The sequence below is a fragment of the Mus musculus genome, chromosome 2 (genome assembly GCF_000001635.26).
Source record: "Mus musculus strain C57BL/6J chromosome 2, GRCm38.p6 C57BL/6J".
NCBI classification, from domain to species: Eukaryota; Metazoa; Chordata; class Mammalia; order Rodentia; family Muridae; genus Mus; species Mus musculus.
The window spans coordinates 22,899,392-22,914,342 of NC_000068.7; the positions used below are offsets into that span (position 1 = coordinate 22,899,392).

General features: G+C 38.8%; 1 protein-coding gene and 1 pseudogene across 12 annotated transcripts in view; one reads left to right on the top strand and one right to left on the bottom strand.

The window, feature by feature from the left end:
* The window catches only part of Pdss1 (prenyl (solanesyl) diphosphate synthase, subunit 1), a 45,885-nt gene that overhangs the window by 5,010 nt on the left and 25,924 nt on the right, over positions 1 to 14,951 (top strand). For 7 of the 12 annotated variants that reach the window (XR_374108.4, XR_001783152.2, XR_001783150.2 and 4 more), the window contains exons 2-5: positions 1,890 to 1,954; positions 2,362 to 2,482; positions 7,404 to 7,534; positions 13,209 to 13,350. Coding sequence is in view for 7 of the 12 variants with exons in the window: in XM_006498188.4 (XP_006498251.1) it covers positions 1,890 to 1,954; positions 2,362 to 2,482; positions 7,404 to 7,534; positions 13,209 to 13,350 (459 nt within the window). In the remaining 5 variants the exon portion in view is untranslated. Of the gene's footprint in view, positions 1 to 527; positions 1,724 to 1,889; positions 1,955 to 2,361; positions 2,483 to 7,403; positions 7,535 to 13,125; positions 13,351 to 14,951 lie in introns of those variants that run through there. The other 5 variants (XM_006498191.4, XM_030251890.1, XR_001783153.1 and 2 more) reach the window with 4 other exon arrangements.
* On the bottom strand, positions 13,869 to 14,492 carry Gm14441 (predicted gene 14441; annotated as a pseudogene).

Genomic DNA, 14,951 nt, shown 5'->3' on the forward strand with positions numbered 1-14,951 from the left:
GAGATCCTGTCATGGGACAAACAAAACTGTAGTTGTGAAGCTCTTTGAAAGAAAAAAAAAGGTTTTAAAACATATAACACTTTATTATCAAGAAACACACATTTTATTTTCATATTCATCTTTTTTTCCAAGAAGTGTCTTCACATATTTTATATAAAAGCCCTTGCCAGACTAGATTAGTAAATTAGTTTTTAAAATGCTTTCATCCTGTCTTTAAGAATAGTAATATATAAGCTACAGACAATAGATAAGAGCACTGACCATTATTCTGAAAGACCTGCCTTCAATTGCCAGCATCCACATGGCCTATAACTCCAGTTCCAAGGGGCTCTAACTCCTTCTTTGGTCTCCTTGGCACTGTATATATGTGGCGTATAGACATATTGGGAGAAGTTGGCCAAGTTGCCTCCTGATTCTCCTGCCTCCTGATCTGTCCAGGAGAACCGAAGCAGGAAACCAGGGAACTGGAGGCGACCAAGCACTTGAATGCAATGTGCGTGACAAGACTCATTTTTTTTTTATCACAGCTCCTTTGATAGCAGGAGTTTAGAATTCAGCAGAGAATCCTGCTTCACAGCCCAGTATGGCCAAGGTAATATAAGCACGACGCCATGCAGCTCCTGAAGAACATCCGCAGTTACCCGAACCAGTCTCTGGAAATTGGGAAAGGCAGTTGTTGGCATCCAGATCCCCTTCTCGAAAAATAACAGCATCGGGCCTTCCCATGCCTGTGCCATAAATTCATTATATCCCTATATAACCTTGCCAACCCGAAATACATACATTCAGGCTAAACACCCATACGCATAAAAATAAATCTCTCTTTTTTTAAAGAATAGTAATATTAATTGTTAGAAATAGTATTTGTTTAGAAGTGTTAAACGGTAATTCTTTGATATTCTCTTTCAGCCTTTTTTATGTACTCCAGGCTGACCTTGAACTTGTCCACCTGCTCCCTTAACCTCACAGTGCTGAGATCCCAGGTCTAACCTACCATGCCCAGGTGATTCCTGGCTCTTTGATCGCACTATTATCAAAATGCCCCTGAGGTTGCTAGTGCTTTGTATCATCAAAGCACATAGTCTACCTGGGCTGTACTCGAAGTCCATTCATTTGCTAAACACTACTTACCCTGAAGCACCATTTCCAACTATGTGTAATAACAATAGCATAGGCAGCATTGTGTAAATGTCAGTCCCTTCCTAATGGTAAAAATCTTTTCTTAGTCATCCCAGATACTTTTGGCATTTGTGTGTTTTAAGAATTTAAAAGATACCCTAGGCGTCCCTGTTCTGTGACCAGTCTTAGTTAAATGGAAAGAAATTGTTTTGCTGCATCTTTTCTGGTGTAGAGAGGTAGAAACAAATATGGACACAGCTTAACAAATATGGACTCAACTTTTAGAGGGATGGATGTATTATTACAGATATTTTTATTTTCTGCTTTTTCTGTTTTCTCACTGCTGGAAATTAGACCTTTAACCTCTGAGGACAAAGCAACTGCTCTTCTACTGAGCATTCCCTAGCTCTCTTTATTTTGAGATAGGGTCACTAAAAGTGCTCAGGATGACCTTGAACTCAATGTTGCCTAGGCCAACCTTGAACCTTGATCCTCCTACCTCAGCTTCATTAGTAGCTGGGATTACAGGCCTGCCACTCTGGGACTGACTTCTGCTTTCCTCTAATTCCTGTATTCTGATATGACACATTACCTTTATAATCAGGTAAGGGAACTTCTAATTGTCCTTTTAAAAATCTATCAAAGATTTCCAACCTTTTATAAGTGGCTGACTGAACAATATCTTTTGTTCTGAGTTATGGGGATATTTGTTGTTATGAATGAGTTTCCAGGAATATTCTCAAAGGTTTCTTCATACTTTTGTTTTACAGATACCCTATTTTAGTCTTATGAAGATTTTAATGTCTGCCTCCCCAACTATGCATAGTATATCACAGTAAGTTTATAATCCTTATTAGAGCTACAAAGATAATCACTGCTAGTAAACTTCTAATTTTATTAGGTTAGGATGACAAAATGTGTAAGGAAAAGTCAAGATAGTTTGCTTTACATGAGCTCTGCCATTTCAAAAACTAGGAGTATAGTATAACTTGAGTTCTACTCAGAATACAGTGAACATAATATGGTCTTTTTCCAATGTTGGCTGTCAAGGTACCATTCATTAAAATCACCTATTAATGTATTATTTAGCAAGATTAGAATTCAGTATGCATTTTTAAATTATGGTGACCTTTGCAGATTCATATTTAATTTCTAGCAAGTTGGCTTCATTTTTTCCACCATATAAATACACATGTGTTTGAATTACTTAAAAGTGGAGTCATGTGCATTTCCACTCACCAGGTTTCATCAAAGGACACCAGCAATGTGCAGTTGTCGTCAAACTCAGAGTGGTGAGAAATACAGTGATCCTTTTAAACTTGGCTGGAGAGACTTGAAAGGTCTGTATGAAGACATTAGAAAGGTAAGGCTTTTATTTTCCTGAAACTTGATAACATTTTAGAATTAGAAATCAACACACAATGCAGCCATTTTATGGTGGCTCACGCCTATAATCCAGCACTTGGGAAGCTGAGGCAGGAGGACCACTGCAAGTTCAAGTCTAGTCAGGGTGATATAGTAAGTTCTAAGCTTGGCTAGGCTACCACATGAGACCCTGTCTCAAATAACAAACAAATGAAAAGGCAGCCATGCCAGTGCCCACTGAGTTCGATGTGTTACTCAGGAACAACTGTGAGCCCGATGCTGGACAGGACTGTATAGGGAGGGGATGGAGTACATGGTACTGCACAGAAAGTTGTTAGTGCAGAGTTGGAAAACTAAAGAAATAGGTTCAGGAAACATGCCTGTTCAGTATCTAATTCTGAATGCCATCGCTAAGCTGCTCCAAATATGACTTTCTTCTTTCAACATATATACATATACATATATATATATATATATATATATATCATGTGGATTATATAGCACTGCTCAGTATATGGATTGGATTATGGCAAACCTATTCTCCTGGGCCTCTCATAATGTCACGTGTCAAAGCAAATCATGACCTTAGCCTCTGTCTATAGGTTGCTAACACTGATGTGAATTGTGCAGTGAAAAACGAACTCGAATCAGGCTACAGATCTGGCTCAGTTAGAAAAATGTTTGCTGTGAAAGCATGAGGGTCTGGATTTGATCCCCAAAACCATATTAAAAAGCTGGACCTGGTGGCTTACTCTTGTTATAGTGATGGAGATAGATGTGTACTTGGGGCTCACAGGCCAGCCAGCCTATCCTTCTTGGTGAGCTCCAGGTCAGCAAGAGATTCTGTCTCCAAAATGGAAAAATGAATGACATCTAATGTTGTTATCTGGCATGCATGCACAAATTAAAAAATAAAAATGAATAAAATCCTTCTCCAAAATGTTCATATGACTCTTTGTCAACTTAGTACCCCATTTAGAATTTACCATCTTTTCCCTGAGGACTCTAGCCTAATGCCTCACAACAGAATAGCAGTGTCACAGAGGACTCTGCACATGCTAGGCAGGTGCTCTATCATCTAGTAGTACTCAAAGCCCTTGTGTGGTGCTTTGTTTTGAGGCAGAGACTCCCTGTGTAGTCCAAGCTGGACTTGGACTCATGATCTTCTTGTTCTGCCTTCTGAATGCAGGATTAGAGAAGTATTCTACCACTGTCTTTCATATTCTGGGTTGTTTGTTTACTTAGATTATTTTAAGGTAAGCTCTCACTATGACGCCTCTAGGCAGACTTTAAACTTCCTGTGTATCAAGATAGCCTTAGACTCACCATCCTCCTGCCTCCAGAATGCTGGAATTATTAACATATGCTACCACACCCAGCCTATCTTCATTTTCAGCCTCCTTCCTTTCCCACAGTATCTGAACCCCTTTGCATTACCCCACCACTGCCTGTGCCTTTCTTTTCAAATCACAGGAGCAGTCTCTCACTGACTGCAGTGAATGCTTTGTTCTTCCCCTGCCTTAACCCTTTTCACTACCATTTTCCTTCCTTGAAACTGTTCATGTAGCTTCCATAATTTCCTGAGTCACCTAGTCTTTAGGCCATCCTGTGTTGATTTCTGTGATCTTCTTCTATCTCATCTACCCTAACCCCTTTAACTGTGCTGTTGTTTGGACTTCTGACAACCCCCACTCCCGTGTGTGTGTGTGTGTGTGTGTGTGTCTGTGTGTTCATTTTTATTCTTAATCCCCCAGATAGCTTTATTTCAGGTTGAATTGTCTATTCTAAACCTACATAACTAACTACTTAGCATACTACTCCATGAAGTATCTATGACTATGTCAAACTTAATGTGTTTGGAATGCTGTTCTCACCCCATACATAGTTTGGTTTGGTGTTTTGATTTCCTCCCTGGTATCCCTGACTATTGACAGGATCACCTAGGATCCTTGGAAAAGCCCTTGGACCCTTCTTGTCCTTTCTTCCATGACCTTCTAGTCTATCTCTTGCCTCCAGAACCCTTCAGGTTCCAGGACACACTATATCCTCCCTTCTGTTATTTCTCTCTTAATCTCTTCTGGCCTGAACCAGCCTTTCTGTGTGTTCCCAGAGTGGTTTTCTTTACCCTAAATGATATTACCCATTATACTGTATTAACTGTAGTTGTTAGTCTTGTCCCATCTAGACCCTGGGCTCCTTGTGGGCAAGGGTTGTTGTCATGCTTATCTTTAACACCTGTGCCTTTATCTTAGCAATTGCACTCCATAACTTTGTGTGGCTCTGATTCAAGCTATGTGCTTCTTGAGTGGCAGATATTACAAGTGCATGCCCATGGAGAACCCTTTCTGTTCTTATCAAGTCAAACCGAGCCAGGGTTTCGTGGAGCTCATCCCCGTGCAGCAGGCCCAGTTTCTGCCCCACACCAATCTCTTCCTTTTTCTGGACTTTTATTGTTACCAACCTATTGCCCACTGAATCAGTCTTTTGGTTTTGGGTGGGTTTTTTTGTTTGTTTGTTTTTTCTGTTTTGTTTATTTTGTTTTGTTTTTGAGGCAGGGTCTTACTATGTAGCCCAGCTCATACTTGAACTCATACCATCCTCCTACAGCTTCCCATGGGCTAGAATTAGTGAGTTATAAGCATGCATTACCATATACAGCTTCCCCCCCTGTTTTTTATGCTTGTGTTTTGTTGAATATTATTTGCAAAAACAGGGGCATTGTTATATTTTCATAAATTATATAATTTGCATTGCCCGTGACTTTTTTATCTTCCTCCTCCCACTTGACTCTGCTCTCCATCTTCCCCATAGTTTTATTTTCCAAGCACATCACACATTTTGCCCCTACACACTTTACTCCTTTCCCCTTTCTCCCTGCTGTTCTCCATAGTTTCATGTGTTTACTTTTAAAAAGAAATTAGGATCTATAAGTGAGAGAAAAACATCTTTTTTTTTCTGAGTCTGTTTTGTTTCACTTAATAAAGTGAGCACCATAATTTCATCCTTCAACGCTGAATAAAACTCCATGGTATACGGATATCACATTGTCTTGATTCATTCATCTCTTGATGGGAGCATAGGCTGGATGCATACTTGGCTGTTGTGAGTAGTGTTGCAGTAACATGGCCATAAAGTATCTCTGTGCTAGGTTGACTTTTGAGTTCTTCAGGTATATACCCAGGAGTGGCATCACGAGGTCATATGAAGTTCCACTTGTAATTTATGGGGTTGTTTTTGAGGAGTGGGTACTTTCATATTAATTTCATAGTAGTTAAATTACTTTACATTACTGTCAACAATATGTGGATTACACATATGAACACACATCCCCACAAGCATTTGTTGTATTTTGTTAGCTAGCGTGACCAGGGTATGCTGAACACTGATTCTCAGCCAGATATATAGCTAGTGAGATTTTCTCCCATTCTATAGGGTGTCTTTTTACTCATTTGTTTCTTTTGAGTTGCAGCTTTTTATTTTGATGCATTCCCATGTGTCAGTTTTTGTTATTATTTTCCAAGCAACTAGAGTCCTGTTGAAATCATCAGCTATGTATATCTTAAATCATTGTCTGTGTATTTTCAGTTTTGGAGTTTCAGATCTTATGTTAAGGTATTTGATTCATTGGTTGTCTTTTTGGAGATAAAAATCGGGGCTCTAGTTTTATCCTACTATATGTGTATTTCCTTTGTTCCAGCCCTGTTTGTTGAAAAGGATTTTTATTTTTGTATATGTATTGAGTCTATAGCTCTTCATATATAGCCGTTTTCATTATCCATGCGTGAGCCTTCCATTTTCTAGTGTCTGTTTTATTGCTATAAAACCTTCACTGTAGAGCTCTTCCCCTTCTTTGCTTAGGCGTATTACTGTGCTGAAACTTTTATCATTTCTGAGTTTTCTGATGGGATCTTGAGAGTCTTATATGATCACATGAAGTGTATTTAGGGATCATTTGGCCTTTTCCTTTTCTATCTGTATCCTTTTCTTTCTTTCTCATCTTACTCATCTAGCTAAGACTTCAGGCACTGTATTGAATAAGAATGGAGAAAATGAATAAATATTCTTTTCTGAGTTTAGAAAAAGTGTTTTTTGGGTTGTTCCCCATTTAGACTAATGTTAGAAATTGTTTTTAGTTTATTCTATTCTACTTTAAGGATATCTGTTTTTGTGCCAAGTGCTGTGATTTGTTACTATAACTCTGGAGTATACTTTGAGATCTTGGCTCAGGTTGCTTTGTTTTTTTAGTTTGTTTTTTTGGTAAACATTATTATGTTCCTTTTATTCCTAATTTCTTCAGGGCTTTTAAAAGATTCTATATTTTAAGTGTTTGTCTCAGGCATAGTGTTCCTGTTTCCCAACACTTGATAGGTAGAAGGAGGAAGAGCTTGGCTTCAAGGCCATCTAGGGCTTCACGGCAAGAACATAACTCAGATAACAATAACGATAAATTATCTCTCCCCACCTCATAGTAAGTTTCTCACAGTTAAGTAAACCATGCCTTTTCTACATTTCTTCTGTGAACCTTTGAAATGTCCTCTGCTAAATACAGCCCAGACACACTTCCTGACCTGTGCTTCATCCTAGCTGTCTGCCCCCTTGCCTGTTGACTCCCCACTGGGGAGATTCTTGATCTGCTTCATAGGATCCCACACATTATATTGTCTGATCTCTGCCTTCCTCGCTGCTTCCTCCCCCCTTTCAGTTTTTCATCCTATGGTCACTAGCTACCCATCAGAAAAGTGGCAATACTTGCCCTAGTACTAATACCATACCACTTGGGGCAAAGCCACACATTCTTTTTGTGTTGAATTTCTCACTTGAAATGAGTACACTAAAATAAAATTGAAGTTTTGATGAAAACAAGATTCCTGTCTGCATGTCTGTAATGCCATGTTAACAAGAAGGAAACTGTGTTTCAGGAGCTGCACATCTCCACCAGAGAACTAAAGGACATGTCCGAATACTACTTCGATGGCAAAGGAAAAGCCTTTAGACCGATTATTGTGGTGCTAATGGCCCGAGCGTGTAATATTCATCATAATAATGCCCGGTCAGTTACTTTATTTCCTGCTTTTGTTGTTCTTTTTAATTTGGAAAGTTGTCTTTCATAACCTTATTAATTAATTGCTCACTTAAGAAGCGCATCTAAGACTTCACTAGACCATGTGTAGATTCTGACTTTGACTCACTAAATAAGCGTCATTTTACAGACTTTATGAATATATAGTAGAAAACTTGAGTTACAAATAAATATATTAGAAACATTTGTTAGTTAGTTAGTTTCCATTTGCCAGTTAGTTTCCCATTAGAAAGTAAAGAATCCCAAGATGTGTAGCTATTCATTTAACCATTATACATATAGACAGTTAACCCAAAGCTTGTTCTAATGTTACACTGTGCTATTATCATGGACAGACCTTGGATTGAGTGCTTTCTTATGACCCTCATTTTGCAGAAGAGAAATGCTTAAAGAAAACATGACCAATTATCCTCAAATCAGTATAGATAAAATGTTAAAACATCAAAACGTATATATTTTAGCATTAAAGGAAATATTTTAAAAGTTTCCTATTGCTTTGCATGGATCATCCAAAGTAAGGCAAGCACTCTACCACTGAGCTGTAGCCCCCTTCATGTTAGAAGTACTACCATATTGCCAAAATGTCTTTATAATGATGTCAAGTGACCTGCTGGTAGAGACTCTTGTAGATCATATTCTGGTGAACTAGATAGTACTTTTAAAGACTGCCTCAAAGCTGTTACCACTAATTTTAATGATGCTGCTGTGGAAATGAACATCAGATGTTGCTTCTTAGCAGATATTTCTCTGCCTAAAGTGCTCTGTAACTGTGCCAATCAGTTCAACATGTCATGCCATGCTCAGAGTTGACTTCCACAAAACTTGAGACTTTTAGGGGCTCACAGTATGTTCTGCATGTGTAGTGAAACCTTTTAACCAGCACCTAAGCCGCTTTCACTTATGTGGCAAGCAGACCAGAAGTGCTTCCCCTGGACCAGACTGACAGGTTTTTCTCAGTGTCAGTACCACTGCTGCCCGACCACTATGCTGTCAACAGCTCTAATGCTTCCTGTGCGTTGTGGCTTCTAGCTAATGGATGCCCCCAAGTGATAGTAACCAGCAGTGCCTTTTCCAAAAACCTCTGGGAGCTGGAGAGATAGATGCCCAAGCAGTTAAGAGCACTCGTTGCTCCAGCAGAGACCTGCATGGTGGCTCACAACTGTCTGTTAATAACCAGTTCCAGGGCATCTGATACCTCTTCTGGCTTCTGCACATGGCACAAATGTATACATTCAGGAAAAAACTCATACACACAAAAAATATAAATTTAAAAAAAATTTTACTTAAAAAATTACTTCTGTTAAAAAAATTTTTTAAATAAAAAATAATTTAAAAATAAAAAAATTACTTCTGAGGTGAAGGCTACTATTCTAGAGAAATCATTGATGAAATTCTTTAACACATAAAATGGTTTATGAATTTCATATATAGTATGAGAAAGAACATTTTCTCCACTATCTAAAATCCTTATTCCCTAGTAAGTGAGATGGCTTGGTGGGTGGGTGTGCTCGCCACCATGCCTAATAGCTTGGTTTAATGTCTAAGATCCACATGGTAAATGGAGGAAGTTAATTCCCTTGGGTTGCCCTTTGATCTCCATATAAGTACTGTGACATGTGATCTTCCACTTCCACATTAAATTATTAAAATTAATGTGTTGAAAAATAAAGATTTTTTTTAAAACCATTATTCCCTATAGTTAAAATTTTGATTATCTTGAAACTTTATAAGCTGTTGATTGCAGAAAACACAGAATATAACACAGTTTGGGAATATTTGAGCTGTACCTTCATTGTAGGATACTTGATAAAGAGCTTATGAAAGACAGTATAGAGGTAGCATCAGACATGTGGGCCTGACTCATGACTGTTACATGCATTAAAGTGATTCTGTACCCATTGGCATGCTTTTGACGCACAACTTCTTTTTTCCAAAGTGTTTTACCAGCATACATTGATATATACACATAACAATGAGTTTCATTATCTTGTGTTCATCAGTTTAATATATATTTTGATCAAGTCTACCACTCCCCCATTCCTGTCTCTTGTCCCCCAGCTAGCCCTTCTTCTACCTTCTTGGTTTTGCTTTTGGTGAGATGACCCAGTGAGTATCATTATCAACCCTCCCAAGCAAGCACTAACTGACCATAAATCCATAGAGAGGGATGGGGTCTTACCCTATCGTTTACCACCATGACAGGATGCTGAGAGGCACGTTCTTGTGCAGGTACTCACAGCTGTTGTAAATTCAAGAGTGCAGTCTTCCCATACTGATCCCCTCCTTATAAACTCACATTCTCTATATGTAGTCTTTACAGTTTCTAACAATTTTTGTGAGCTGGAGCTATTGCTTAGTGGGAGAACACTTGCCTAGCATTATATAAGGTTCTAGTTTAAAAACCCAGTACCTCAAAACAAGGATTATTTTTTCTTTTTCTTTTTTTGAGACAGTTTCTTTGTATAACAGCCTGGGCTGTCCTGAAACCTGCTTTGTAGACCAGGCTGGCCTCACAGACATGTGCCTGCTTCTGCCTCTTGAGTGCTGGGACTAAAGGCATGGGCCACCTTCCCCTGGGGAATGTTTGTTTTCTGAAACAGACTAGCCTCAAACTCATTATATTCCTTCCTTACTTCCCAAGTATTGGGTTTATACACATATATCACCCAGTTCAGCACGTTTTCATGTCCTCAAATTACAAATATTTAAATGCTGGCTTTTTGTTGAGTGCTCACTGTTTTGTCCTTCTAGTCAGAGCCCTATTTATTGACATACCTTATAATAATAGAAATGGTGGCCAACTTGGAAATACATAGCAAAGGTCAAAGGCCTTAACAGTTTTTTACCGGTAAGTTTTACCACTAATTAGTCAAAAGTCTATATTTTGTTAGGCTGAAATTCATTTAAGATAATATTCTTAGAAAAGTGTTTATATTTTAAAACTACAAAAACCCATTTCCCTATGTATCAACTCAAAGAACACAGAGCCTAATAAGTTTCCGTAGATAATACATACTTTCTAACAGCAGGCCTAAGGATCTGCTCATAGATTCAGCATAAGCTCTTCAAAACTGCATGAATGCTGATTTTTCTCTTTCACCAATGCAGAGTCTTTTATTGGTATTGGAGATCAAACCCAAGACCTCTCAGTGCCAGAACCTTCTCTCTCTGTGAGCTGTGCTGTCTGCAGCTGTCTGCACTGGTTTTGTGTGATGATTTGTCTGTGTCTGCTATTACTTTTTGTTTACTTTTTCCTCCTTGAGTCTCCTAGCCCCATAGGAAGAACAGCAATATGAACCAACCAGTACCCCCCAGAGCTCCCAGGGAATAAACCACCAACCAAAGAGTATATATAGAGGGACCCCTCCAGCTGCATATGTAGCAGAGGACAACCTTCCTCAGTGGAAGGAGAGGTCCTTGGTCCTGTGAAGGCTCCATGCCACAGTGTAGGGGAATGCCAGGACAGGGAATTGGGAGTGGGTGGGTGGGTGAGCAGGGGGAGGGGAGATAGGATAGGAGGGGTTTCAGAGGGAAAGGAGATAACATTTGAAATGTAAATAAAGAAAATATCTAGTAAAAAAAGCAAAACAAAACAAAAAGAGTCCCCTGTAATCTGGAAATACTAGGAGCTGCTATGTTTTGAATTGTGAAATTTAATATATAATATATATTATATATCTCATAAATAAAATTATATAACCATATAATTTATATAATATTACATATTACATAATTATATTTAGTATATAATAAGCAGTACCTTACCATTGATGTTGGGGTTGGAAGCAGTTAGGAGGCTGAGACTGAGTTCTAAAGCTTTGGGTAAGATGGGCCACCACAGCACCACACTTTAAAACCCTATTGAAAGCAAGATTAGAAGATGCTCCTATACCTATGTATAGTGAATGCCTGTGTCATTTTCACAATGCTATTTGTAATGACTTTCTGCTGAGCCTAAAGAATTAAAATGAGCACTAGCTATGCAGATGTTAAGTTAGGTCCTTAAAGGAAAGGTCACTTGTTATGCCTCTCCCTTCCCTCCCCTGTGATAAACACTTAGTGCACCAGTCAAATGTTACGCTACAATTATGTATCAAAAAACATAATTGGTGTTGAAAGGGAAAATACTGGCTCAGAATTCCCAAGACTAAGATCTCTTTTTACCTGTGAGGGACAGGGAATAAGAGACATAGACAGGAGACAGAGGATCCGGGAAAAGGACTGTCTCTGGGTAGAGAGGAAACAGACCTGGCACATAAAAAAACGATAGTTTGTAAAGGTAAAAGGGTAAACCCATGTTAAGATAAGGTGTTTAATTTTGATTGGGTGTGTTAAGTAGAGGACTTTTGAATGCTGGACTTTGCTAGCTGGATTTTGATAGTCAGCCTCAGGAGGAAGAAATGGCCAAGCAAAGGAATAGACCTTGGGGGCTAGCTTCAGCAATGTAATCTAACAGTTTTTAACAAGGCAGAGGGGGAGAAGGACAAGGCCTACCACAGCCATGTTTGCCATGCTCAGGATGGCTTAAGTCCTTTCAAATATATTTCTCTAGTTTGATTTATCAAAATTCAGTGTTTTACAATTCCCATAAATAGTGATATAACAATGACTGGTTCTTGGGCCTGAGGAGAAAAGACTGCTTAAGGAGTAGTCCCTCTTCTGAGAAAAAGAAATTGTAGCATTCCCGCTTTACTATTAAATTAGTATTGCTTATCACCTTGCAAGTTCTTTTTTTTAAATATTTATTTATTTTATGTATATGAGTACCTGTCGTTGTCTTCAGACATACCAGAAGAAGGCATCAGATCGCATTACAGATGGTTGTGAGTCACCATGTGGTCACTGGGAATTGAACTCAGGACCTCTAGAAGAGTAGTCAGTTTTCTTAACCACTGAGCCATTTCTCCAGCCCCCTCCTTGCAAGTTCCTATCCTGTAATTTGTGAGGAGAAATGAATTTAGAGACCCAACAAAGTTAAATATGAGGAAATTATTGGTCATGTCATTCATTTAGTATAGTTTTTAAAACTTTGCACAGTGGCATTTGATTTTTTAAGATATATTTTGATTATTTTTAGTGTGAGAGAGAGAGGTTGAGAGAGAGAGAGAGAGAGAATGCATGCATGCCCTAGCATTTAATTCTTTAAGACACTTTATACTGGGGCAGAAAAGAACATGTCTTTTTCTTGTAGAAGATCTGGGTTCAATTCCCGGTACTAACATGGCAGCTTACAACTATCAATAACTCTAGTTGCAGGAATCTGACATCCTCTTCTGACCTTGAACAGGCATACATGCAAGCAAAACACCTATAAACAAACAAAATAATCTTCATACATTGCAAACCATTTTTGTAAGATACATTTATTTGTGTGTGTGAAGTGTAAGGGCACATGCATCCTAAGGTGTGCATGTGGAGGTCCATTGCAAGACTCACTTCTCCTTTTCCACCTGTGGTTCTGTGGATTGAAATCTGGGTGTCATAGCTGGGTCTTTCGGGTCTATAGAGCAACCAACATTTTTATACAGTTTCTCTTAGAGAAATACAATTCTTTATCCTAGATTCGATATCCAGTTTTCACAAGATGATTGCTGAGAAGGTTCTAGGCGGCGTCTGTTAAAAAGCATTGCTTTCTGTTAATTAGAGAGATGCAAGCCAGCCAGCGCTCCATAGCCTTAGTTGCAGAAATGATCCACACTGCTACTCTGGTTCATGATGACGTTATTGATGATGCAAGTTCTCGAAGAGGAAAACATACAGTTAATAAAATCTGGGGTGAGAAAAAGGTATGATGGTTTTTAATGTTACTTTGAAAAATCTTTCTTACCAAACCACATGCTGATGGGATTGCGTTTGCTTTTTAGACTTGTAAAATAGACTTGTTTGAATGTGGTCTCTGAAAGGAGTGTTTCTGTTGCCTCTGTAAAGGTCTGACAGCAAAAACGAACTCAGTGATTCTCCTTAATCTCTGTTGTTCTTACGTGAATTTTTCTAGTTATAAGAGAAAGCATTTTCATGCGTATTTCTTGCGGATTCCTACATTTTTCTGTTCAACTCAGATTGCCTACATTGATTTGAAACCATAAGCATTTGTTAACTTGCTGCATGTTCAAGAGTGTCAAAGCAAATAGAAACTATAAAACAAGAGAAATCACAGAAATAGTATTCTACTACCAAAACTTACTGTAAAGAGATCCTAATAAGATTTGCTATACATACAGGCGTATGCACACACACACAAATGCTGGTATGTATGTATATATATATATATGTATGTATATATATATTTGTTTGTTTGTTTGTTTTAAACTTTATCTGCATTTATTTTATGCTGAATTTATTCCCGGGCCATGAGTTTTTGTTTCTTCAGTTCCTTCTGGGATATCTTTTTCTTCTGTGCAGCCTCCTCTTCTGGCTTTGGAACGATCTGTTCCTTCCCAGTGAGGATCATCTCAATGTGGCAGGGGGAACTCATGTGTGGGTTAATCCGGCCATGAGCTCTGTAGGTTCGTCGGAGCATCTTAGGTGCCTTGTTCACCTGGATGAGTTTAATGACTAGAGAATCTATGTCTAAACCCTCAGTTCAGCATTACTCTCTGCATTTTTAAGCATGTGCAGCAAAAATTCGCCACCGACCCTGTGTCCAGCCCCACTGTTTGTCCTGGGTGCACCTACTGACTCCACCATTATACCGCCGGAATGGCACACCTTGCTTCTTTAAAGTGTCATCCTTCAGATACTTGGTGGCTTTGCATATATGCACACCCTTGATGGCCTGGGTGGTTTCCCTGGTGTTTTTAAAGTGAACACGAAGGTTTGAACCTCTTGATTTGCATGATTTTGTGGGGTTTTCTGGGTCAAGAGAGTAGCGAACGATTTTGGCACGTGACCTGTGAACACAGCAGCTCTGGTCGCTTCCAGGAAGAGGTTATATTTGATATATAGAGAAAGAGATTATTATTTTATGGGTATGGGTATTTTGCCTTCATGCATACACGTATAGCAGAAGAGGGCATTGGATCCCCCTAGTAGTGGGTTGACAGGAGGTTAGAAGCTATGATGTGGGTGCTGGGAATCAACCTGGGGTCCTTTGGAAGATCATCCAGTACTCTTCTACTGAGCCATTTCTCTGGCCCCTGTATATTTATTTTAAATTGTATTTCCTGTTTTATTAGCATTGCTTGAAGAGAATATGTAAAATAGGTACTTTGGATTGAGGATTTATAAGTTATGGGTTGAAGAATGAAGATGAACAAATGAAAAAGAGGATGTGTAAGCCTTCCTTCTGTGAGCAAGCGTTCTCCCACACATGTGCCTCCATTGGCAGTCTTACATAGTTGAGAACCAACCAAAGCACATAAAGCCAGTCTACCCTCTTACATTGTTC